Source organism: Podarcis tiliguerta, assembly GCF_965153285.1.
Source record: "Podarcis tiliguerta genome assembly, chromosome: 7".
Classification (NCBI taxonomy): domain Eukaryota; kingdom Metazoa; phylum Chordata; class Lepidosauria; order Squamata; family Lacertidae; genus Podarcis; species Podarcis tiliguerta.
In genome coordinates, this window is record NC_139540.1 from 49,195,316 (window position 1) to 49,221,810 (window position 26,495).

Genomic DNA, 26,495 nt, shown 5'->3' on the forward strand with positions numbered 1-26,495 from the left:
CGATTCCAAAAGTCTTAAGAAATAAATATATCTCTCTTTAACAAGTCATCCTCAAAGTGCCCAGGGAATGGTCATTCTGTTGTTCTCTTGTTTGATAACCAGAAAATGAGTCCAGCAAAATAAGTGTCTCTCATGGGATTCCCAACCTAATTAAATCAAAGTACTCAGATTTAAGGCTATTTAGTTGTCACTGAAGTAGCTAGGACCAATCGACACTTCAGTTAAGGCAGGGGATTTGGATTTAATGTGATTTGAGCTCATTGGCATGAATGGGATTACATAATTTTTAAAATCAAGCCCTTTAGTTGCCAACTGGGTTGCCAACTGGGATATGTGCTCTTTTCAAAGTCAAAATCTTATTGCAGCCCATTTACGAATTGGAAAGTAAACCTCACTTATTGTGGCAGCTTTAATGCTCTGGCTGATGCACATTGTAGGAACAGCAGCAACAAGGCTTCAAATCTGCTAAGTCCTCCTCAAAAACATAAAGCACTTGAGCATGGTCTTCTACTTGCACCTTCCTCTCCACACCCCTTACTGCATTGTCATGGGGTACCCACTTCTAGCTGTTGGTGCTTTTCTTAAGACACAGTCTGTGGAGCAGGTCTCATCGCTGGCGCCTACAAGTTCCTATGCTTGAGGCTAGCAATTGTTAAGGTTGGGCTGATTTATCTTTATTTATTCATGTTTGAAATTTATAGCCCATACGTGGCTCCAAAATGTGCCCTTATGGTAGCAAACATGGCATTACAACAATCAATAAACCAGCCAGTTAAACACATCAATAAAACCAGAAGCCATACAACAACCATAGCTGTCTAATTGTTAGAACACCACGGCAGGCTAAAAAACCACCACAACCTATTGCAAGACAATGATCAATATCCAAGTGCACACCCATACGAAAGGTTTCTTTGTTCACAAATTTTCTGAAAGCCAGTATGGAATGAAATGCTCTGGGGTGAGAATTTCTAAATGTGAATGACATGGCTAAAAATTCTCCAGCCTCCTTGCTAGCTAAACTAATATCAGATAGCACTAGCACAGGCATACCCAATGACACTCCAGATGTTTTGGCCTACAACTCCCATGATCCCTGGCTAACAGGACCAATGGTCAGGGATGATGGGAATTGTAGTCCAAAACATCTGGAGGGCTGAAGGTTGGGGATGCCTGCACTAGCACCTAGACCAAAGCATCAACCCACTGCCAGATTACAAAAGAGCAAGGTATTCAAAGGATCTTCCAACAAACACCTAACAGGATACATAACATATATAGAAGAGCCTTCTGGCTCAAGCCATCTAGTCCAGCATCCTGTTCTCACTGTGGCCAACCAGATGCCTGTGGGGAATCTACAAGCAATATCAGAGCAGAAAAGCACTCTCCCCTCCCATGCGTTCCAGCAACTGGCTTTCATCATGACTGCCTCCAACTGTGGAAGCAGAGCATAGCCAATATGGCTAGTAGCCGCCGCTACCTCCAGCAACCTCAGTGTTGTCTAGTCTGACTAGTAGTGGCTCTCCAGGAGACGTTTCAGCCCTACCCGTAGAAGCCTGGGACTGAACCTGCAACCTTCTGCATGTAAAGTTGATGCTCTACGGCCCTTTCCGTGCAGGGAAGGGGCATCTGTAACTAGGGATGTCATGAAGCTGTTCCTCCATGGAAACTCAAGATGTTCCATGTGGAAAGACGTTCAAACGTCTGAGAATTTATGGCCTGCATAACAGAGGTTGGGGATGGGATGTTCTCCCAATGGTGATTGGAGTTAATCAACAACTCTAATCAATTCCAAATTTACCAAGTCAAATTACTGTTAAATGTTAAATGCTTGTAAATTTATTCTTAAAAATGGAAATATAGCTGATAAGCACCATTATAATCTATCTAATATCTGTACAATGCCTTCTGGTCCACCACTGACGTTTGGCCTTCTATTTATTTAGTTTCTTTCCTTTTGAATGTAAAACGGATTTGTTATTTTTTTCTCATCTATATGCTCTACTCTCTAGACCTTAATATATGAAAACAGAAATGGCTAATGTGGGCACCCACCAGTTAATGTTGGACTACAAGTCTCAACATGGCAATTCCTGCTCTAATGCTACCCCTACCCCAAGGTACTGCTTGATATAACCAAGGCATCACCTTAAAAGACACACACACACACACACACACACACACACGTACGTGTTAACCCTGGCTATAGTCAATCCTACAGTCATTAGAGAATAGTTATCAGTAATGAAAAGCTGCTGACTTCTCCTTTTGTGTACCTTGCATTACTTACATTGTGGTGGACAAGTTCTCCATTACCTATTATTATTCTAGTCACATTTGCATGTCCAAATACATCCCCTTAATAAAAATCTACCACTATACTGTATGTTTTCTCTTTTCTTTTTTTAAAAAGCTGACAATTCCCTTTAAAAGCAACAAACCAAGTTTATATTAATGCACAGAGTCGCCTGTGATTGTCTCATCAATTAATCAGGCTGGGAAACAAACTCAATGTTACAGGCTTGCTTGCAGGCTTATACAATCAAGATGTGTTCTTTCTACTTACAGAATTGTCCTCATCAGACTAGCCACATAATTGCTAGAGGTAATTAAGATTCTGTAATTATTATTATGGGTGACAGTAAACGATTTATGCAGAAGGATAGAGCTTGATTTTTATTAAGCAAACCACCCAAAGGGATCACACATAACCAGAAGACCAGAGCATTAAACAAACCTGACAGAAAAGTCATAGAAAGGAGGAAAAAACACAAAGGCTATGCCAATATGAAATCAGGTTACCTGGGAGTCTGTTGCATGCAGATTCTGTGCACACATTATCTAGCATCTTGTTTCAGCGAGACATGCAGCAAGTTCATGAGATGTAGCTTCCAAGCTAAAATAAAATCAGATGCCAAGTAAGCATGGCTGTTGGAATTCCCAGGTACTCTAGGGACACAGGGAGTGACCTGGATAGGCTATGATGGATGAATAAATTATTGACTTTGTGGGCCTTGTTCAGGTTCCAGTTCTAAGCAGATGTTGTATTGCAAAGCACAGAAGCTTCGATTTTAAACCCAAACTAGCCCTGGATTTATGAAAATGCTAATTCACACACGAGGTGCAGTAATAGAAAGTTGACTGGATCTCCATCAGGCTGAAACAAGATGAGAGATGCAATCATGCATCTCATAAGGCTTGGTTTCCAGACCCTTGATCATATAAAAATGGCAGAGGAAGCATTTATGCAATTGCTATCATGTGATGTTTAAGCCTCAGACCAGTGTACTTATGGAAACTTGCCCAGAGAGATCTTTACATCTGGCCATTTCCAAAGTCTGAAACCTTCTAAGTAAAATACTCCTATTAAAAAGCTTGTTTGTTCATAACAGTTATGTTAGACAGAAACTTGACAACCTAGTAGTGCTGAAATACCAAAGTGTCTCATGCTGTTTTAATACTTATTCTAAAAATGGTGACAAAAACTTTCTGCATCTAAAAAGTACTTTATTTATAATATTTTGTTTAAGAAATTAAAGGAACAAGACTAGGCTCCAAGAAAAGATGGCTGAAGGACTGTTGGATCCTGCAGGTGTCCTACTCTCTACGTGAAAAAAGAAGTCTGCTGCTACACCAGCCCCTACCACCTTAGGATTGATCTGCTAGTTGAACTTGTACTTTGGTATATGCCAGGAAACACTTCATTATATTTGTACAAAACAAGTCTTGATAATGCTCTCTTCAGTTGAATCACTGCTGGCACCAGCAGCTGAGAAATTTATTTCACTAAAGATGCCTTCACATTACGTTTTATGCAGAATGTTTTGATTCAACTAAGAAGATAACATAGCACAGTCTGATCCATACTTTTCTGGAGAAATTTGTTGGAATTAGTACAGTTATTTGGAGGGAAATATTATGGATTTGGGCTTAACTGAAGTATTAAAACAGAACCCTTTCACCAAAGAATGAATGAAAAGCCATGATGTTTGGCGCTCTTGCTATGAAGCAAGTTCCCTCCCCCCATATTGAATTATGTAATTCATATAGAATACATGAGGCCACAAGGTGTTTGAAGCAAATGGCTTGGGTCCAGTGGAGCTTTCTCCATTTGTCTGTTTTCTCTTTTGGATGGGAGTCACAAAGATAATTACGGTGGTAAAGAAAACAGTTCAAAGGAAAATTTGTAACGGCAAACTAGTTATTAGGGACCAAGTGGAGAATGGTTGTGATGCAATTTAATATTACAACCATTTCACAAGCAAAAGTTTATTTTTCAGAAGAGTATCATTAGCACTTAGGGAAAATTAGAATAGCATCTCTGCAAACTCCAAGCAAAAGTCTCAGCACAATTATTTGCACAGTAAGGATACAAAAGTTATGAAAAAAATCATTTAAAAGATAATTGCTTTTCAAAAACATACACTACACACAACTTATATCTATATCAGCATAATGTTGAAAGCATATTGGAGGACGGTGAAAGGGAGTTATAACTTACAGATCCTCTCAGCCAGTGACACAAGAAGAACCCACAGACAGTAATGATGTGCCATGAGTACTTTAATAATGGTACTTTGCAAAATTTATTCCAGCAAGATCCATCTACAGTGGATATAAGAAAAAGGCAAACTTGTCAAGGAATAAATTGGATAGTGGATGAAACAGAACATTTCACCAAATATTGTGGCTTTGCCATCTTCCTTCAGTGTGGCTGGCACAGAGAGCCAGGGAAAGTCACACTGAAATGAATGATCAAGCCCAGCAGCAGCATGCAGATACTGCTTCCATTTACACCAGCGTGACATCCCACCCCAATATTATTTTTAAGCCCTAGGTGTTATCACTACAACAAAACACAAATTTTATTTCAAGAAAGAGGATGGAATTGTTTCATTTTAAATAGACTGACATTAAACCAGAATATATTCTTTTAAACTTGGCTTAAAAGTACAGAGACAAGCAAGGGAAAGTCATTCAGAAATAGAGGACTGCTGCCTAGAAATCTATTTCCCCCTGTACTATTTTATGTGTATTATATACGCAAAGGTAAAAGTGGCAAGCTCTGTACTAGGGTGAAAGCTAATATCCATGCAATTGACATCCGACAGCATAACTCTCCAACATGCTCTTTGTGGAAAAATAAAATAAATATTGCGCTTAAGGCCAAGGTGGTACTTCACTTCCAGCCATGGCTCTTATTTTTGACTATGCTGCCCTTGCACGCTGTGATGACCTCATGACGTCAGTGCTGCTTTCTGAAGTATGCTGTTCTAAGTATCAACCTTTGGGGCTTTCCTCTAGCAAGATCCGCACATCTACCTTGGAAAAGCAAACCAATACATACCAGGGTACAAGGCCAGGTAAACCACATCTCATTAATAAGCAGGTGCCCACTTTGAATTCAGACTAACATTAGGGCTGCTTATTTTAGGGCTGCTTATTTTTGACCCAAATATATAGGGGCACAACCATGGTCACAGTTCCCTGCGTCTCCCGATGCTGGCCACGTGCCTTGCTTTCATGTTGCTTTTGTTATTTTCAGCTTTATTACATATGCTAAGAAACTTTGTGAAAATGGCTGCTGATTCAAATCTCTGCAACAGGGGAGGTCCCAGTTTGACACCTGCAGTTAAAGCAATTTAAAATTGGCGTGGTAAATGTTAATGCCATATTGACCTCCACCTTTTTGAATATTTTATCCATAGCCATTTTCTCCCAAAATCTTTTCACTCAATTAAAATATACAAGAAAGACAAAGGGGAGACAAAAAGCCAACTGCAATGTCTTCTCTCTCGTGCATCCAGTCCCATTCACAAAGCATGCTTATAAGAGCATTCCACCTGGTGGTGGATACAACTACCTATTTTATCACATATTTTTCTTCCTGATGTACACAGAAAATCCTCATTGCCAGCTGCCAGAATGACACTGGAATCTTCCATGTGATGAGAGAAAGGAGAAAAATTCATATCAGGGGTATTTTGGATAGTTCAGTTGAACTAATACAGTAATGCCAGGATGAACATGTAGTGCCGAGTGGTGCTCATCCTGCACAATTGGGACCAAAGGAAACATACCTTGGAAGAAAAAAGGCATGGTGAGCACTTGGAAGATGGATTCAACAAACTCAGTCTAGGACACACAAGTGGCAGTAAGTTCAGCCTCACCATTGAAAACTGACCATGTAAAGATGGGAGCAATTTATACCATTGTAGAATACTGTCTTTGAACTCTTATACAGGGTGAGTCTTTTAAAAGAGGTCCCGTGGAACATGGGTACTCTGTATCCACAGGGCATCTTTTAAAGGACTCACCCTGTAATAGTGTAACTCTCAAAAGTCTTAATTGCTCTGCACAAGATGGTTTGTTGGTAAGTGCTTCCCTCTTATACCTGAAAGCATTAAAGAAAACAATTCCTTAAATCAGTAGCATGAAAAAGTAGTCAGAGCACATTTTGGCAATGGACTTTGCAGATGCCTCCTGGACTGCCATCAATTGTGAGCATCTCTCACAATGTCCCTGAAAGAGGGCCTTTATGAAGTTAATTCTACAGATGCTTTCTGGTAACTTGACAGAAATAAAAGAAGCAAGTCTAGAAATAGATGGATAAATACATATCTTCCTTCATATAGCTTAAAGGTAACCAGATTGCAAAAAACGTTTCCTGCTTTGGGTGCAATCCTCCTATCAATGGCTCCTTTTTCCACCAGTCACAGCACAAGCAGTGGTATACATACACAAGAGGTTGAAAGGGTGCACCATGAGTTTTTGGATCTCCCACTCCAATGCAGTACTCCTTTATATTCCAGCTTATAAGCGCTTTAAAAAACAAAACCATAGGAGAACTGAAATGCCATGTTGTGCTTCAGACAGAACAGGTAACTTTGGATGGCATTCAATGAAGATATACTCAAGAGATGGCCCACTTAAACCAATGAACAAGGCTAAGCCAGGGCCATTAATTTCAATGGGTCTACTCTGAGTAAAACTTAACTGCCTAACACCCATAGAAAATGACAACAACATGGGAATCATAAGAATCACACCTGTAAATTTTAGATTACTCCACAGTACTCAACAGTATAGTAATGCTGAAGTTTTGTGGAAATTTTCTAGGATTCTTCAATGTAAAAGGCAGCAGCATCCATCAGTCTTTACTCTAAACACAATGATGAAAATGTAAATGACTATTCATATGCAGAGGTAGGTTTCTCTTCTCCATTTTCAAAACTTTTAATGATGGCATGACATTTTTAGTCTAACCGTGGAATAATCAATCCAATTGCACACTTGAAATATACAATTTAGTTTAGTATCATTTTACAGTCCCTCTCATACACCATTCAGTAAACTGTTTATAAGAATATAGCAGTAATATATATTTTATAATTACCTGATCTTTTAAGAATATTATGATTAAATGATTTACAAATATTGACACCATCTCCAAAATACGTTTGTGTACATGACCCAAACATTCTCATACATTGCTTCCAAACACTTAACAGTGACAAATAGGTCAGCTCAAATCAGATGTGTAGATAACTTTGTTCTTTCTCCACAAAGATCCAGACAAGACTGTTGGTCATAATTAGGCAGACCACAGAACCCCACTTTGGGACCTAGCTATGGTCCCAAATCTTAACACTTGAAAATATTGCAATAATTTTCTAAAGTTGGGTGTGAGCCTTAGATGTTATTGTTTTAGTTTTCAAATCACTGGCACTTTCTAATCAGCCCAAAACATCTAAAACAAGCAGAAACAAAAAGCAGCAAGTGTATACATTTGCTAAAGAGTTACGAATGCTTTGGTTTTGCCGCCAATTTTCCTATTCTTTCTTTTTTATAAATGAAACCTTATCTTTTGTTTCTTGTATCTTTTCTGTTATCCTCTCTTTTGTTTCTTCCATCTTCCCAGTCAGCCTCTCTTTTGTTTCTTCCATTTTGCCACTAATCATGTCTCTGGTTTCCTCCATTTTCCCCGATAGTCGCTCTTTCGTTTCTTCCATTCGATCCTGAATGTAGTCCTTGACTAGAGGTGGTGTGGACATGTAGCCTTGCTTACGAAGGTACTTTACAGTGATAGATGTCCCTCCTAAAGTCACTGTGTATCTGGCCGGAGTTGCAATCTTGTCAGTAAGAGGGAGGGAAATACACATACATGTATAACTTCAACAGCAAATTCCTCTTACCAGGCAAAATTCCTGACAGGTCTATCATTGTTAGCTGCAGCAGCACAATAACTACTTGTACCTCTTAAGCTAAAGCATCATCCTTACCCTGGCAGGAAAACTCTCCCTGCCATCCCAGTTTCCTACTTTCTGAAAAGATATGTGCGAGTTTTTCCAAGCTTCAGTATACCTTCCAGTTGCTAAATGAACACAAGGTATGGGGCGGTCTTTTTATATCTTCCCTTGTACAAGTAAGTATCACTGCCTGACAGGAGCTGACAAATACTGCAGCAGCAGCAGCAGCAGCAGCAGCAGCAGTGAGGATGCTGCTGAACTAGCAATGGTTGCTAGCAACAATATAGTTAGACCATGCCCCCTCCAGACTCTTAAACCCGATCCTTTAGAAGTGAAGCACTAGGAAATAGGATTAGTGTGCAAGTCACAACAAGCTTTACATGGTAAGTCAGCAGCTATTCAATATCAAACAAACTGACAATTAGGTTGAAGTATCTTTAGGACAACATGAGCATATGAAGGCTAGACAGTGGTCAGGGTACCTTTTCATTCCTTATTGAAACAATGCTGCATTACTCTGTTATGGTAGGTATTTTAAGGAGAGGGCAATAAATCAGACATATATTGTGGGCTTATTAACCTTCTGCCACATCCTCTAGACGTTACTAACTGAAGTTAGTTTAGAGATTGATCAGTCTATTTCTGTCTCACTTCAATTTTGCATGTGCTCATTGAGAAGTCTATCCTGTCCTGTTTCAGAATACATCTGCAACTTTAAAAACCTGCATGAAAATTCATATTTTAATACTTATGCTGATCAAAAATATATATGTAAACATGCTTTTATTTCAGTGTGCTTATTTCCTAAACCTATTTCATCCTAAAATATGCATTTAAATATATTTTCTCATCTGAGAACCATATTACAATATTTAGAGACATGTAAAATCCAAAGGTTAATTTCCCATCTGCACATCAGGCCAGATATTGTTGAACAGGTCAGCTTGCATCAGAATTTGCAGAAGTAAACTTTCCTAGTTCTGTGCAAAGTTATTTAGCGTCCAATCGTATGTCTGCTTGAAGGACTTATGACTGCAGCCTTCTACAGCAAAAGGATGAATTCTCCAGTATTATATACTTCAGATGATGGACAATAAATGACTGATAATATCCAGAAGATATGTCACAAAAGTTACTAAGCTCATTAAGTTCTGTCTGCATTACTGTGCTTTCATTAAAGTTTCTGAAGGTTGACAGTTGCAAAGCCCTGCTTAAGTAAGAAAAAATGGAATCTTGCTTTGAAAGTTAGCTATGCTACAGTGTGGCAGTGCAATACAGTTGTACCTTGGAAGTTGAATAGAATCCGTTCCAGACGTCCGTTCGACTTCCAAAGTGCGGTTTCTGATTGGCTGCAGGAATCTCCTGCAGCCAATATGAAGCCATGGAAGCACCGTCAGATGTTTGGCTTCCAAAAGAATGTTCAAAACCGGAACAATCACTTCTGGTTTTAGATTGTTTGGGAGCTGAAACGTTCGACTCCCAAGGCATTCATTCGGGAGTTGAGGTACGACTGTACAGGTTTAATCTTGAAGAGTGACTTCAGTAGAGAGTGAAGCTTTTTCAAAGAATACATTTTCAAAGCATGAAGATGATGTTATCTATGTAAGGACTAAACAAGACCTTTATATGCTTTTGATTGTCCTTTCTAATCTTGTACCCTGTGTGCTTGCTCTTTACTCCCACCCAAATCTTTGTTCCCAGTTTTGAGTTCCACATAATGACATATCATCAGGAAATAAGTGGGAGGACATATACTAATTCCTACTTCAATGAAAGCTGATGGTTTGGCAGTTTTGTATCTACTTATAAATGCTTTCTGCCTCTTGCATCAGAAAAAGCTCGCACTTTACTTGATAGTGTCTTATTGGAAAATATTTAGCACCTGGCAGTAGAATTAAAGCTCAGAGATCTTAATAAAAGGCTAGCCAGTGGCACGACGTGAGAAATGCAGGTGAAAGAAAAATAAAAAGCATTAAGACAGAGCACAACAAATTCTATTGAGAGAGGAAAGCAATTAAAGCAATTCAGTATCCATATAGCAAAACAAAGCTGTTGTTAAAATTCAAATCGAGAGAACAAAAACTAAAAGACAAAAAATCCCACATTTATTCTTTTTGAGAAGGTAAAATAATTTCCAATATTGTTCTTCAATTCTGAAAAAAGTGGCAATTCCTGCCTTAGTCCTACGTATGGGAAGCAAGATCCAAACTCCATTCAGGAGCAAGGCTACTGCTGGTTAAACCAGCCTAAGACCAGCAGAGGGTAAACAAGCATAAATTCCACCATGTTGCCAGGTTACATGAGCAAACAGAATAGAGTTAGGATCCCACATTAAGTTCACTCTCCCTGGTCTCACCTCCCTGCCCATTTTCCAAGGTTTATGTCAGTCTGGGCTCGGCACTAAGCCAGGATTAATGATTGGGGACTTATGCTGGCATAACCAGGCTGAGCACAGAGCCTGCTGGCTAAACCAGCCATCTGCCACATCTCTCATCTCAACAGTTCTAGGGTTAGATCTTCACCCTTTGTATTGTATCCTTAAAAGGTAAAGGTACCCCTGCCCGTACGGGCCAGTCTTGCCAGACTCTAGGGTTGTGCGCTCATCTCACTCTATAGGCCGGGAGCCAGCGCTATCCGCAGACACTTCCGGGTCACGTGGCCAGCGTGACAAGCTGCATCTGGCGAGCCAGCGCAGCACACGGAACACCGTTTACCTTCCCGCTGGTAAGCGGTCCCTATTTATCTACTTGCACCCGAGGGTGCTTTCGAACTGCTAGGTTGGCAGGCCCTGGGACCGAACGACGGGAGCGCACCCCGCCGCGGGGATTCAAACCACCGACCATGCGATCGGCAAGTCCTAGGCACTGAGGTTTAGATGCATCTTACTCCCACCCAAATCTTTGATGTATCGTTAGATGCATCTTAAAATCACTTCATGAAAAACAGCAACAAAAGAGATTAAAACCTAAACTCTTGGGTGTGAAAGAAGTAGTGGGATTTTTAGATCTCATTCTTACTGGACTTGGTCATATTCATTTTAATAGCAGTAGGGCCTCCAATAGAAAGAAAAGAAAAAAATATAATCAATTATAGTCTCCTTAGCAACTGAGAACACAAGTCAGACTCTCATTGAACAGACAAGAGAAATATCTAAGACATGTGAATCAGCGGGAGAACAACTCCCTATTTAATATTGATACCATGTATCTAGCACTTTCATCTTGCTCATTCTCAGAACAAATCAGCCAAGGTATGACATTACTATTCCCATTTCACATATGGGAAATGGAGGAAGTGCCTTGCCACTTAAAGTTCACCAATATCATGGTTTAAGCTAGTGTCTCATTGGTTCACAAGTACTCCTCTTAACGCATTCAACTGGTCTTACAAATAGATGCAAAAAGGGCAAACCAACACCATTAGTGCTGCATTATATTTTCATGGTGACACACTAATGGAAGGACTGATCTTCTATTGCCTCCAGAACTTACAGGTTTTAATTCTGAGGAGAGGAAGGAAGAATATGCATGGGCTTTCTCAGAAAGGAAAATACATATGTGGCCTTCCAGAACTACTACAACTCCCATCAGCCCAAACCAACATGGCCAATGGTCAGGAAAGACGCAACTTAGAGAGTTGAGCATCTGGAAGTTCCTCATCCCTGGCTGCACTGATGATAAACGAAAGCACTTTCATGCAGCGACACACAGAGATAAATAAGCACATGTAAAATCAGCCAAGCAACTTTGCTGTTCAACAGGCTTTCTTCATTATAACAAGGTGATAGGAAATGGAAAAGCACAGCCAAGAGTGGGGAAATAGCTAGCAGCTTAAAGGTTGTTTCTCACACGAGACAACAAAATGACTGGCTTTTTTGCAAGACTGGAATTACAAATTAGTGTAAATAAAGTTCCTGGAGCAACACAGCAAAGCAGAGAATTGCCTAAACCCACATGCGTCAACAACTGAGAGGTCTTTCATTCCTTACTGTGACACAAGTGTTTGACAATGGTGAAGAGTCAAATTTTAGACCACGTTTTGCTAGAGAGGATGGACTTAGAGAGAAAATAAAGAATGGCAGGCAGGTAAAGTAAGCTATGAACTATGCCGAGCAGGGCACCCAAGATGAACAGGTCATAGTGGAGAGTTTGGACCAAACGTGATCCACCTGGAGCAGGAACCGGCAAACCACTCCAGTATCCTTGCCAAGAAAACTCCATGGACAAAGACAACAGGCATATAAAAGATATGACGCTGGAAGATGAGCCCCTCAGGTCGGAAGGCGTCCAACATGCTACTGGGGAAGAGCGGAGGACAAGTACAAGTAGATCCAGAGCTGATGAAGCGGCTGGGCCAAAGCCGAAAGGACGCTCAGTTGCAGATATGCATGGAAGCGAAAGGAAAGTCCAATGCTGTAAAGAAAAATATTGCATAGGAACCTGGAATGTAAGAACCATGAACCTGGGTAAGTTGGATGTGGTCAAAAATGAGATGGCAAGAATAAATATTGACATCCTGGGCATCAGTGAACTAAAATGGACGGGAATGGGCGAATTCAGTTCGGATGACCATAATATCTACTACTGTGGGCAAGAAACCCGCAAAAGAAATGGAGTGGCCCTCATAGTCAACAAAAGAGTGGCGAAGGCTGTACTGGGATGCAATCTCAAAAATGATAGAATGATCTCGATACGAATCCAAGGCAGACCTTTTAACATAACAATAATCCAAGTTTATGCACCAACTACTGGTGCTGAAGAAACTGAAATTGACCAATTCTATGAAGACTTACAAGACCTTATAGAAGTGACACCAAAGAAGGATGTTCTTTTCATTATAGGGGATTGGAATGCTAAAGTAGGGAATCAAGAGATAAAAGGAACAACTGGCAAATTTGGTCTTGGAATTCAAAACGAAGCAGGGCAAAGGCTAATAGAGTTCTGTCAAGAGAACAAGCTGGTCATCACAAACACTCTTTTCCAACAACACAAGAGACGACTCTACACATGGACATCACCAGATGGGCAGCATCGAAATCAGATTGATTATATTCTCTGCAGCCAAAGATGGAGAAGCTCTATAGTCAGCAAAAACAAGACCTGGAGCTGACTGTGGCTCAGATCATCAGCTTCTTATAGCAAAATTCAAGCTTAAACTGAAGAAAGTAGGAAAAACCACTGGGCCGGTAAGATACAATCTAAATCAAATCCCTTATGAATACACAGTGGAAGTGAGGAACAGGTTTAAGGATTTAGATTTGCTGGACAGAGTACCTGAAGAACTACGGAAGGAGGCTCGAAACATTATACAGGAGGCAGCAACGAAAACCATCCCAATGAAAAGAAAATGCAAGAAAGCAAAGTGGCTGTCCAATGAGGCCTTACAAATAGCGGGGGAGAGAAGGCAAGCAAAATGCGAGGGAGATAGAGAAAGATACAGGAAATTGAATGCAGAATTCCAAAAAATAGCAAGGAGAGACAAGAAGGCCTTCCTAAATGAGCAATGCAAAGAAATAGAGGAAAACAACAGAATGGGAAGAACCAGAGATCTGTTCAAGAATATTGGAGATATGAAAGGAACATTTCGTTCAAAGATTACCATAATAAAGGACAAAAGTGGTAAGGACCTAACAGAAGCAGAAGACATCAAGAAGAGGTGGCAAGAGTACACAGAGGAATTATACCAGAAAGATATGGATGTCTCGTACACCCCAGGTAGTGTGGTTGCTGACCTTGAGCCAGACATCCTGGAGAGTGAAGTCAAATGGGCCTTAGAAAGCATTGCAAATAACAAGGCCAGCGGAAGTGATGGTATTCCAGCTGAACTATTTAAAATTTTAAAAGATGATGCTGTTAAGGTGCTACACTCAATATGCCAGCAAGTTTGGAAAACTCAGCAGTGGCCAGAGGATTGGAGAAGGTCAGTCTACATCCCAATCCCAAAGAAGGGCAATGCTAAAGAATGCTCCAACTACCGCACAATTGCACTCATTTCACACACTAGCAAGGTTATGCTTAAAATTCTACAAGGAAGGCTCAAGCAGTATGTGGACCGAGAACTCCCAGAAGTGCAAGCTGGATTTAGAAGAGGCAGAGGAACCAGAGACCAAATTGCAAACATGCGCTGGATTATGGAGAAAGCTAGAGAGTTCCAGAAAGACATCTACTTCTGCTTCATTGACTATGCAAAAGCCTTTGACTGTGTCGACCACAGCAAACTATGGCAAGTTCTTAAAGAAATGGGAGTGCCTGATCACCTCATCTGTCTCCTGAGAAATCTCTATGTGGGACAAGAAGCTACAGTTAGAACTGGATATGGAACAACTGATTGGTTCAAAATTGGGAAAGGAGTACGACAAGGCTGTATTTTGTCTCCCTGCATATTTAACTTATATGCAGAATTCATCATGCGAAAGGCTGGACTGGATGAATCCCTAGCCGGAATTAAGATTGCTGGAAGAAATATCAACAACCTCAGATATGCAGATGACACAACCTTGATGGCAGAAAGTGAGGAGGAATTAAAAAACCTTTTATTGAGGGTGAAAGAGGAGAGCGCAAAATATGGTCTGAAGCTCAACATCAAAAAAACGAAGATCATGGCCACTGGTCCCATCACCTCCTGGCAAATAGAAGGGGAGGAAATGGAGGCAGTGAGAGATTTTACTTTCTTGGGCTCCATGATCACTGCAGATGGTGACAGCAGCCACGAAATTAAGAGACGCCTGCTTCTTGGGAGGAAAGCAATGACAAACCTAGACAGCATTTTAAAAAGTAGAGACATCACCTTGCCAACAAAGGTCCGTATAGTAAAAGCTATGGTTTTCCCAGTGGTGATGTATGGAAGTGAGAGCTGGACCATAAAGAAGGCTGATCGCCGAAGAATTGACGCTTTTGAATTATGGTGCTGGAGGAGACTCTTGAGAGTCCCATGGACTGCAAGAAGATCAAACGCATCCATTCTTAAGGAAATCAGCCCTGAGTGCTCATTGGAAGGACAGATTGTGAAGCTGAGGCTCCAATACTTTGGCCATCTCATGAGAAGAGAAGACTCACTGGAAAAGACCCTGATGTTGGGAAAGATGGAGGGCACAAGGAGAAGGGGACGACAGAGGATGAGATGGTTAGACAGTGTTCTCGAAGCTACAAACATGAACCTGACCAAACTGCGGGTGGCAGTGGAAGACAGGAGTGCCTGGCGTGCTCTGGTCCATGGGGTCACGAAGAGTCGGACACGACTGAACGACTAAACAACAAAGTAAGGTGTTTTTCAGCTACATTACGTAAAGTTTACAGAAAACTGTTAAAAATACCCACTTATTTCATATGTACAACTCTTAAAATGCTTTATATCCACATTTAAATCTCTCATGATGCCCTGTAAATAGTATTTTCAATTGTTCCCTTCATTTGCCAAAATGCTGACTTGGAATCTGTCTTCTTCATAACCACAGGATTGTTACCTACCCTGAGCTCTTGTGGCAAGATCTACTTTGAATAAATTTATTCACAGCTGTGACTTTTATTTCAGAAGTTCACAGCGTTGGTCATAACAGACTGCAGGGTTAATCAGTGGGCTGTAGCCCCTTCATTATACGATTTACATGATCAATATTTTTATGGTCAACGTTGCAGATGAAATTAAGAAATATTTGCAAGTACTTACCTTATACATTGCATAGGCAGTTAACGCGTTACCACTCTGAGAATGCTTTAGAATATTTACAATGCTTTCAGGCAACCCTATGAATTCGAGGAAAGGAACAACATTTATTCCTCTGTGAAAGAAAGAGATTAAAATGAATAAACTGCTAACAACCTTATAAACATTTATTCTGACAAGACTGCAGAATAAAATATTTTTATATTTAACAATAAATACAGTACACTTGCAACCTATGCGCATTTAACTGAACACTCATTCAGCTTTATGCACTTGAACATTAAAAAATAAAAAATAAAAGGGGGCAGACATGTTGGGGAAAATCTCACCCACTATTGCACTCAATGGGTTTTGACTGTAACCAATTTTGGCTTCAGGCGCAATGCTCGGAAAGTAACTCCTGCGTATGTTGAGGGCTTACTATATTGCAATCAATCACACTTTTATTGCACCAGTATAAAGTGCAGATTCAAGCATTAATAGCCAATGAAGAGGAAAATGTCAAGAGAGATCATTCAGAAGATATTCCCAGTTGTAATACTTTAAACCAGAAGATCAAGATCAACTGTTGGATTTCTGGTTGATTTTCAATAGAATATTCAAGAGTTTTAGACTTAGTTGTTTAACAATAGCAATATCAAAATGACTTCTGTCACCTAAATTATGCTGTTGAAATGAAGAAAGCAAACCAGGAATGGACTTCTGTATGAATGGTCTATAAGCTCAGTTCACCTCTGATATTGAAATCAAAGTGCAAGGTACAGAGCTCTATAACCAGGTACCAGATTACAGGAGTGGCAATGTACATGACTTCACAATGAATAGAAAATGTAGAAGAAGAAAAAGCCTTCAAAAATATGACACAGAGAAAACTTCTAGAGTACTTTCCCAGATAGTCCCATCATTTTGGAAGGAAGGAAAATTGTGCACCTGCAGTACAAGCAATAGTGATTTACACATACATACTCTTTAAAATATTGGAATGTTATGTGCAACAGAATTTCTTGTCCTCAAGTGGTGATATGGGACACATACCTGAGTTGCAGCCTAATCCAAGTTGGGTGACCACCATACAAAATGCATGATAAAAATTAAGAAATTGGATGGAAGATTACTGAAATAGACCATTACATTCTACATATGCTTTTAGAACTTGGGGGTTTTAATAATATCTGTAATGGAAGGTTGCATGCACATGTGTGTGTGTGTGTGTGTGTGTGTATCTCACACACTGCATAAGTTACTGGGCGCATTACTGTAAAGATTTGCTTACGACTAATAAATATAGTGATTATGAGTTCATCACTTACTTTAAAGCTGCATAGTAAAAAATTCCAAACCATATGCTGGAAGTCAAAAGATGCACTGGAATCATAACTTTGCCATACTGTTTAAAAGTTTTCTTGAATCTCTGCACGAGACTAATAGATTTGTCTTGTAAGGGATCAAGCTCTACAGAATTTGGTTCTACAGAGTCTTTCTGGGCTAAGTTACCAGATGGTTTGGTATGAATTTCTCTTTCCAGTTCTTTATTGCGATGGTCTTCTAGTTGGGATGATGCCATGCCCAAGAATTGCCTTTCTTTGGAAACACAAACAGCAGCAGATGCATGTAGACACTGGTACTGGGAGCTCAACGCCAAGGAAACCATTTTCTGTCTAGTATTAAGCAAGGAGGCTTGTCCTTTTAAGAATGGAAAGATACAGCTGCGATAAGGCATCCAATATGTCCTGTACACCAGCTGAAATGGTTTCTGCATTTTGGTTGATGGCAACAGCATATTGAAGATACTGTTATATACAGCTCCTAAGAAACGTTGACAGGAAAACTGTTAAAATTAAGAACAAATACATTGTAGGCTACTGTAATACACTGAAATCAACTGTTACATTGTTATACCACAATGGTAAAAACTTTGCTCAAAAGAGGAGAATTAATATTAGTACAATTATTCATCAGCCTGCAAATTTTGGCTGTGTTTACAAGCGAAGCCCATTGCCACCATGTGTTTGTACCTGCAAAAGGTACAAACAGCACTTTATAATGCTAACATTCTACAACAGTCCAACTATTCCTCCCTTCCAATTGGGTGGGCAGGTGAAAGGAAGGTTGTTGCTCTCCTGAGAGTAGGACTTTTGCAGAAATCGAAAGCAATGCTTTGCTGCTGGCTCCTGCAAAAACCTGTCAGAAAAGGAAAGAAACTACACCTTTGTCCCCTTGATTCTCTCCCTATTGGGTTTTTACAAGAAGCTGTAGATAGACATTGCAGGAGTTTTCTGTAAAAAGCTCAACTTGCAGGATAGAAGCCACCTCTCTTTGCCTCTACAGAGTACAGGAAGGACATTGCCTGTAAGAAGATTTTTGGGGAACGTGCCAGGACCACCTCATGCTAAAACTAAACAGGAAGAGAAACATCTACTTCTTTCCTCCACAGAGGAAAAAGAGTTGTTCCTTTCCTGTTGGGTTTTTGTATGAAATTATACAAAAGGGGGGGGGGGGTAAATGAAGTATTATATAACACAATTCAAAACTGCATTCAAAAAAACATGAAGTCTTTGCTTGCTTGATTCCTTGTTTATTTGCAGGTGTGGGGTCCGTTACTTCACAACTTCCCCTTCCTCCGCGACAAGTTCCTCAGGCTTATAACTTGTTTCGAACCTTCTTCACAAGCGGAATTTGAACTTCATTTAACAAGCTATAAGCCTGGGGAACTTGTCACGGAGCAAGAATTTGTAACGTAATGAACCCCGCACCTGTAAATAAAAAAGGAATAAAACAAGCAAAGACTTCACCATCGTTTTTTGAATGCAGTTTTGAATTGTGCTATATAGGGTTTATGTATGAAGCCGAATTGAGATACTGAAGTGCTTTTTGCAAAAGTCAAAGTAAATTCTCCTTCTCTCCTAGAGCACGGAGAATGAAATAACTAGAATGGGGTATGAAAAAACTACCACAGGAAGGGCTGTGGGTGGAAAGACAGGGGGTGCTTGCTATTGGTGAGGTGGTGCATGGGTTTATGGCAAGGAAACACAGCTGGAAATTAGGTTGTCACTCATTCTGCAATGTAAAGCACTTAAAAACTGAACTGAGATTTTAGAAAACTGAGTCCTAAGTTGTTGACAGAATTTTCCATTCTAGACACCCAGTTGCCTGAATGCACTTTTAGTTTACCACAAGCAAGTGGCTAATTTGCAAGTATGGTCCAAGGCCACTCTATCTTCACAACCCATTCATTTAATCGTCAAGAATATAGCTGCTCCAGAAATCCAATTTTCCAGGTCAACTTTAACTGCCTGCCTCTTTAATCAGACTTGATTTCACCAACATGCAGCTAACCTAGTGGTGCCATTCTTTTCTGGGTTCACAATGTTCATGCTTCTTGATGATTTCATGTGTGTGCATGCATGTAACATAAATGTACAAACATGTAATGTGACATGGCTTTGGTTCAGAGGAACACACTTTTGATAATCATAAAAGCAGCAACTGCCTACTAAATCTTGAACATTTTAAGAGCTAAAGATCCCAGAATATATGCCTAAACTTTTCTATGCATATACCATGGCTTTCACAATAATTTCTCCAACTACATGAGACACAGTTCTGGAAGGTCTTTTAGTTTTCAGCTGTGACTTATGTATGTATGTATGTATGTATACATGCATGCAAGAGTCACAAAAGGCCAAGTATTTGTTTCTATTTATTATTTTATTGGGGTTGAAGATCAGCGCTTTAGTAATGTTGTCTCAGATGAGGAATTAGATAAGACTGATTTGAAGTTACGGTCTGCCCTCTACTGCACCTTCCTTAGATTACAACTAGTGTGGCAAACTTACTGTAATTGACCAGTAAGCCTTTGTTACCCTTTATTCCCTGCTCCTAAAAATATCTCTTAGAATATCTATTGATCAAACAGCAAAGCAATTCCAATAAAAAGAAATTTTAGATCCTCATCCCACACATTTTCTAAGCATATTTTAAAAATGTTGGTTACTTTCATACCATTCACTGTAGCTAAGTTGCCTTAATTTTCTTTTACTTCCTATTCGCTATACAACCAAGCTAAATATAAAGTGCTCTCTTACTCACTCGCTGGAGCTCTCTGTTTCACAATGTGACACAAACACAAATTAGGCCTAAGAGCTAATGTACTGGCTAAATTTAAGAGCGGCTCTCCTTAGCTGAATGTATTTCAGCCATCCGCCAGAGGTGCTGTAGTAGTTGCATCCTGCATTGCAGGTTCTGTACTGAGCATGAATTGAACTAGAATATGATTCATTCCAACTATGATTTTATTAGTGTTGTATGTGTATACAATAATGCCATTAGTGGTCAGGTATCAATTTATGCTAAATCAAAACTGAGTAAACTTTCATCTCAAGTAAGAGTTGGAACAGGTTAATAACTTCTCTCAAAACTAACTTAATTTGTTCTGAAGAGCTTTGAGTCATATTATGAATAAAAGTTCCATAGGGAATTCACGTTATCGATAAATATTGTGATTAAATCCTTAGTTTACTACTGAATTAGTAGCAACCACTTTCTAGAACCCCTTCATGGATCACTGCCTTGCCGTGGCGAAGGGGCTTGAATAACTCAGAGAAGCTATGAGCTATGCCGTGCAGGGCCACCCAAGATGGACAAGTCATAGTGGAGAGTTTTGACCAAACGTGATCCACCTGGAGCAGGAACCGGCAAGCCACTCCAGTATCCCTGCCAAGAAAAACTCCATGGACAAAGACAACAGGCATATAAAAGTTACGACGCCGGAAGATGAGCCCCTCAGGTCGGAAGGCGTCCAACATGCTACTGAGGAAGAGCAGAGGACAAGTACAAGTAGATTCAGAGCTAATGAAGCGGCTGGGCCAAAGCCGAAAGGTCACTCAGTTGTGGATATGCCTGGAAGTGAAAGGAAAGTCCAATGCTGTAAAGAAAAATATTGCATAGGAACCTGGAATGTAAGAACCATGAACCTTGGTAAGTTGGATGTGGTCAAAAATGAGATGGCAAGAATAAATATTGACATCCTGGACATCAGTGAACTAAAATGGACGGGAATGGATGAATTCAGTTCAGATGACCATCATATCTACTACTGTGGACAAGAATCCCGTAAAAGAAATGGAGTGGCCTTGATAGTCAACAAAAGAGTGGCGAAAGCTGTACTGGGATGCAATCTCAAAAATGATAGAATGATCTTGATACGAATCCAAGGCAGACCTTTTAACATCACAGTAATCCAAGTTTATGCACCAACTACTCGTGCTGAAGAAACTGAAATTGACCAATTCTATGAAGACTTACAACACCTTATAGAAATGACATCAAAGAAGGATGTTCTTCTCATTATAGGGGATTGGAATGCTAAAGTAGGGAATCAAGAGACGACTCTACACATGGACATCACCAGATGGGCAGCATTGAAATCAGATTGATTATATTCTCTGCAGCCAAAGATGGAGAAGTTCTATACAGTCAGCAAAAACAAGACCTGGAGCTGACTGTGGCTCAGATCATCAGCTTCTTATAGCAAAATTCAAGCTTAAACTGAAGAAAGTAGGAAAAACCACTGGACCAGTAAGATACAATCGAAATCAAATCCTTTATGAATACACAGTGGAAGTGAGGAACAGGTTTAAGGATTTAGATTTGGTGGACAGAGTGCCTGAAGAACTCATAAGTGTTCTTCATGGAGGCTCATAACATTATACAGGAGGCAGCAACGAAAACCATCCCAATGAAAAGGAAATGCAAGAAAGCAAAGTGGCTGTCCAAAAGGGAGAAGGCAAGCAAAATGCGAGGGAGATAGTGAAAGATACAGGAAATTGAATGCAGATTTCCAAAAAAAAGCAAGGAGAGACAAGAAGGCCTTCTTAAACGAGCAATGCAAAGAAATAGAGGAGAACAATAGAATGGGGAAAACCAGAGATCTGTTCAATAAAATTGGAGATATGAAAGGAACATTTCATTCAAAGATTACCATAACAAAGGACAAAAGTGGTAAGGACCTGACAGAAGCAGAAGACATTAAGAAGAGGTGCCAAGAATACACAGAGGAATTATACCAGAAAGATATGGATGTCTCGTACACCCCAGGTAGTGTGGCTGCTGACCTTGAGCCAGACATCCTGGAGAGTGAAGTCAAATGGGCCTTAGAACGCACTGCTAATAACAAGGCCAGTGGAAGTGATGATATTCCAGCTGAACTATTTAAAATTTTAAAAGATGATGCTGTTAAGGTGCTACACTCAATATTGCCAGCAAATTTGGAAAACTCAGCAGTGGCCAGAGGATTGTAGAAGATCAGTCTACATCCCAATTCCAAAGAAGGGCAGTGCCAAAGAATGCTCCAACTACCGCACAATTGCACTCATTTCATACGCTAGCAAGGTTATGCAGTATACTGCTTAAGCAGTATTTGGACCGAGAACTCCCAGAAGTGCAAGCTGGATTTCAAAGGGGCAGAGGAACCAGAGACCAAATTGCAAACATGCGCTGGATTATGGAGAAAGCTAGAGAGTTCCAGAAAGACATCTACTTCTGCTTCATTGACTATGCAAAAGCCTTTGACTGTGTCGACCACAGCAAACTATGGCAAGTTCTTAAAGAAGTGGGAGTGCCTGATCACCACATCTGTCTCCTGAGAAATCTCTATGTGGGACAAGAAGCTACAGTTAGAACTGGATATGGAACAACTGATTGGTTCAAAATTGGGAAAGGAGTACGACAAGGCTGTATATTGTCTCCCTGCTTATTTAACTTATATGCAGAATTCATCATGCAAAAGGCTGGGCTGGATGAATCCCAAGCCGGAATTAAGATTGCTGGAAAAAATATCAACAACCTCAGATATGCAGATGCCACAACCTTGATGGCAGAAAGTGAGGAGGAATTAAAGAACCCTTTAATGAGGGTGAAAGAGGAGAGCGCAAAATATGGTCTGAAGCTCAACACCAAAAAAACCGAATATCATGGCCACTGGGCCCATCACCTCCTGGCAAATAGAAGGAGAAGAAATGGAGGCAGTGAGAGATTTTACTTTCTTGGGCTCCATGATCATTGCAGATGGTGACAGCAGTCACGAAATTAAAAGACACCTGCTTCTTGGGAGAAAAGCAATGACAACCTAGACAGCATCTTAAAAACCAGAGATATCACCTTGCCAACAAAGGTCCGTATAGTTAAAGCTATGATGTATGGAAGTGAGAGCTGGACCATAAAGAAGGCTGATCGCCGAAGAATTGATGCTTTTGAATTATGGTGCTGGAGGAGACTCTTAAGAGTCCCATGGACTGCAAGAAGATCAAACCTATCCATTCTTAAGGAAATCAGCCCTGAGTGCTCACTGGAAGGACAGATGATCGTGAAGCTGAGGCTCCAATACTTTGGCCACCTCATGAGAAGAGAAGACTCCCTGGAAAAGACCCTGATGTTGGGAAAGTTGGAGGGCACAAGGAGAAAGGGACGACAGAGGACGAGATGGTTGGACAGTGTTCTCGAAGCTACCAGCATGAGTTTGACCAAACTGCAGGAGTCAGTGGAAGACAGGAGTGCCTGGCGTGCTCTGGTCCATGGGGTCATGAGGAGTCGGACACGACTAAACAACAACAACAACTTTCTAGAATAACATCTCAAAATATCTGGTCACTTCTTAGCCAAAAAAATTTCAGTCCCAATACCATATTGCTAGGTTATTCACACACAGAAAAAGGAATTGCTTACCTTTTCCCAATACTCTTAAAAACAGAAAGTCTATCACAGGGACAATGCCTTTATCCTTAAAAGTTTATCACTTGTTTGATTAGGCTCCTGATCAAGTCATTGTACTTCTGATGCTTCAAAGGCCAAAGCCGCTGGACCAGACCACTGATTCGGTGTAAGGATTCTTCAGCTTCCAGCTAGAGTAAAACCTACATAAAAGTGAGGACATATTTCAAAACCAAGGAAGCAAGGATCAGTAGAACAAATTTTTCATCTGGCATATGATGGCACCATTACCTTTGACTAGAGATACCTAGTTAGGAAAAGCCTACAGGCCAGAGCTATCCCACTTTGTTCCAGCTGATTATTTGACATAGTATAGCAACCAGCTAACCATTAACGGACAGGTTGGAGATGGGATGGTGAGCTACACAGACAGCTTACCCTATTGAAGGCATCCAATACCTAAACTGTAGAAAAAATGCTAACAGTATTTATTGAAGGGTACACAGTATTTATAAAATTGATTTGGGGATAGGCTGGATATAGCTCACCCATACAAGACTCCCTAGCCAACTAGATCTCAGAAGCAGTGTTGAAGCTTCCCAGACTCCCAGAATGAAGTTGGTGCTCAAGGCTGCCTTGAAATTTCATAAACTTCAAGGCAAACATGGATTAATTCCATACACCTACTTCACTGAGCACAGATATAGAAATATTCAGCATTTGAGGTTTCAGATGGTCCATAATAATCCATAATACAGTACATGAATTCATGTCAGGTCTCTCGCTTGCTAAAGAAAAAGGTATGCACAGGGACATGAGAATGACCACTTGTAAACCTGGTTGGGAAGAGCTGGACTCTAGGAAAATTTCCCCCTCTGATTTCACTTACTTATTCTACACACCAGATAGACGAAGAGGTGTTTGGTGAATTGAGTACTACACTGTTTTACTGAAGAATAATTGTTTTGATTGACAGTCACAAGCCTAGCTCTGCAGCTGTGTTACTTTTGTTACTTCTACACACTCAAGGTCAATCTTCGGGTGATATCAGATGGCAGAGCCACAGGCTGACAAGTACTGTATACTAGGTTAATAAGGCCTAATTATTTTCCAGTCTACATAAAACCCCCTGAAGAGCTACCACAAGCATTTTAAACAATTCACTAGAAATGCAACACTCATTTTTGAAGTGATCACAACAGTATACAAAAGAAAACAAACTGCTAGATGACATATACAGCAGAGTTATGGGAGCTAGGGGGGTGGATGGGATTCCATTAGTCTGAATCTATGAACATTTGTTTGGAAGCCTGTCATTTAGTGCCATTTGCTTCCTAGAGTGTCTGACATTATCTCCTTGGTCTTCTTCGGGCCTTTTTGTTGTTGTTTTGTTTAACATACAGCCTGAAAAAAGAGTTCTGATAAATTCAAAAGCTCCTTTGCTTCAAGATGACTTTTTTTGTTTTATCACTGAAGAGGCATACCACAAACACTTTCATAGGCTGCATAATGCGGTGTGTTCAGTGGCCTGGAGCTTCTGACTCCATTTGGAGGAAACGTGCAGCCATCATGACCACCGGCCTTTAAAAACAACAACAAAAAACCAAACCCACCCCACAAATTGGTCACGAAACATTTCTTTCAGTTAATTTCAGCTGGGGGTCCCCGTCACACCTTTGTGGCACCAAAGTCTACATTTTAACTATGCGCTCAGTGAGGAAGCCCTTTCTTGCGCCCGGCCTGAACCTCTCAACCCCCGGCTTCATTCAATGAACCTGGGTCCCTGTATTATGAGGGGAAGCATAGGAGCCAACTCCTAGGGGCCAAAATCCCTATGGCACCCCCCCTCCTCCATTAAAATGTTTGAGGGGGCCGCCCCGCAAAGTTGATGGGGCATTGCCGTTCAAATAGTGAGCGTGCACCACGTTTTGTGATTGATTATGCGGGGCGGGGCTTACCTACCCCCCGCAGTACAGTGGTACCTCGGGTTACATACGCTTCAGGTTACACACTACACTAACCCAGAAATAGTGCTTCAGGTTAAGAACTTTGCTTCAGGATAAGAAGCGGTGGCAGCAGGAAGCCCCATTAGCTAAAGTGGTGCTTCAGGTTAAGAACACTTTCATGTTAAGAACGGACCTCCGGAACGAATTAAGTACTTAACCCGAGGTATCACTGTATTTTATTCAAGTTAGCACCCCTGAGGGCAAGGAAAAACCTGTCCCTTCCTTACTTTCTCTCCGCCCTGCGTGGTTTTATACACTCCTTACTGCCCCCCCGCCCCGCCCGCCGGCAATCCAAACGCGGCGACCTTTCACCCACAGCCTTAAGGGCTGCGGTCGTTGCCCGACCATTGAGCGAAGCCACTGAGGTATTAGCCATTGCCTCGGTCGATACCGAGCGGGATTTAGCCTTGCACCTGGTGGGTGTGGCGACCTGGGAGACGCAGTTTTCTCTCAGCTAGCCGAACAACGCCGGCCGCCCCGATCCCTGCAGCTTTCCCTTCATGGAGAGAGAGCGTGAGGAGGGGAGTTGCCTCCTCTGGAAAAACCAGCAGGGCTTTCGAAGAAATAAGAGGAACGAGGAGCCCGCGCACCAAACTGGGCCCACAAGACGCCACAAAACGCGGGAAGAGGAGAAATAAGAAGCTGCAGCAACTCCTCTCCCTCATACGTCCTCCCCCCGCCCCGGAATAATACTAATAAAAATAATTCGCTACCTTTCGAAGAGAGCAACATCCCACCACAGGCGCGAAGCAGCGGGCGGTCGCTCTAGGCTCACTTCTCTCCTCCCCTCCACTGACCCCCATACGAGCAACGTGCCATTTGCAGTCCCAGCTGCTCCGCGAGGGGAGCGCGCTGCTGCGCATGCTCCTCG

At 41.0% G+C, this 26,495-nt stretch overlaps 1 protein-coding gene and 1 long non-coding RNA gene across 8 annotated transcripts; one reads left to right on the forward strand and one right to left on the reverse strand.

The window, feature by feature from the left end:
* Positions 1–4,545: 4,545 nt before the first annotated feature.
* Positions 4,546–26,489, reverse strand: FAM210A (family with sequence similarity 210 member A). 7 transcript variants are annotated; one of them, XR_014513694.1, is made up of 7 exons: positions 26,338–26,489; positions 23,634–23,821; positions 17,222–17,717; positions 15,915–16,026; positions 7,050–8,132; positions 6,741–6,822; positions 4,546–4,605 (listed from the first exon to the last, which is right to left on the reverse strand). XR_014513694.1 is itself a non-coding variant. In XM_083450235.1 (5 exons), exons 3-5 carry the CDS (start codon positions 17,689–17,691, stop codon positions 7,833–7,835), a joined length of 882 nt encoding a protein of 293 aa, XP_083306361.1. In that variant the 5' UTR covers positions 17,692–17,717; positions 23,634–23,821; positions 26,338–26,489; the 3' UTR covers positions 4,546–7,832. The 7 variants fall into 7 exon arrangements, 1 of the variants encoding a protein (XP_083306361.1); XR_014513692.1 differs by lacking the exon at positions 6,741–6,822; XR_014513693.1 differs by lacking the exon at positions 6,741–6,822 and having other exon boundaries at positions 4,546–5,322.
* On the forward strand, positions 7,839–16,756 carry LOC310682001. Its single transcript, XR_014513712.1, has 3 exons — positions 7,839–10,794; positions 11,165–12,339; positions 15,508–16,756. It is a non-coding gene; the product is annotated as an uncharacterized lncRNA (long non-coding RNA).
* Positions 26,490–26,495: the final 6 nt, after the last annotated feature.

Bases quoted from the DNA above. Each gene is read 5' to 3' on its own strand.
- FAM210A (XM_083450235.1), bottom strand. From the start codon at position 17,691: ATGCTGTTGCCATCAACCAAAATGCAGAAACCATTTCAGCTGGTGTAC. The intron at 16,027-17,221 runs GTAAGTGATGAA...TTTCTTTCACAG, and splicing joins TTTTACTATGCAGCTTTAAA to AGGAATAAATGTTGTTCCTT. The intron at 8,133-15,914 runs GTAAGTACTTGC...CTTACTGACAAG, and splicing joins CTGCCTATGCAATGTATAAG to ATTGCAACTCCGGCCAGATA.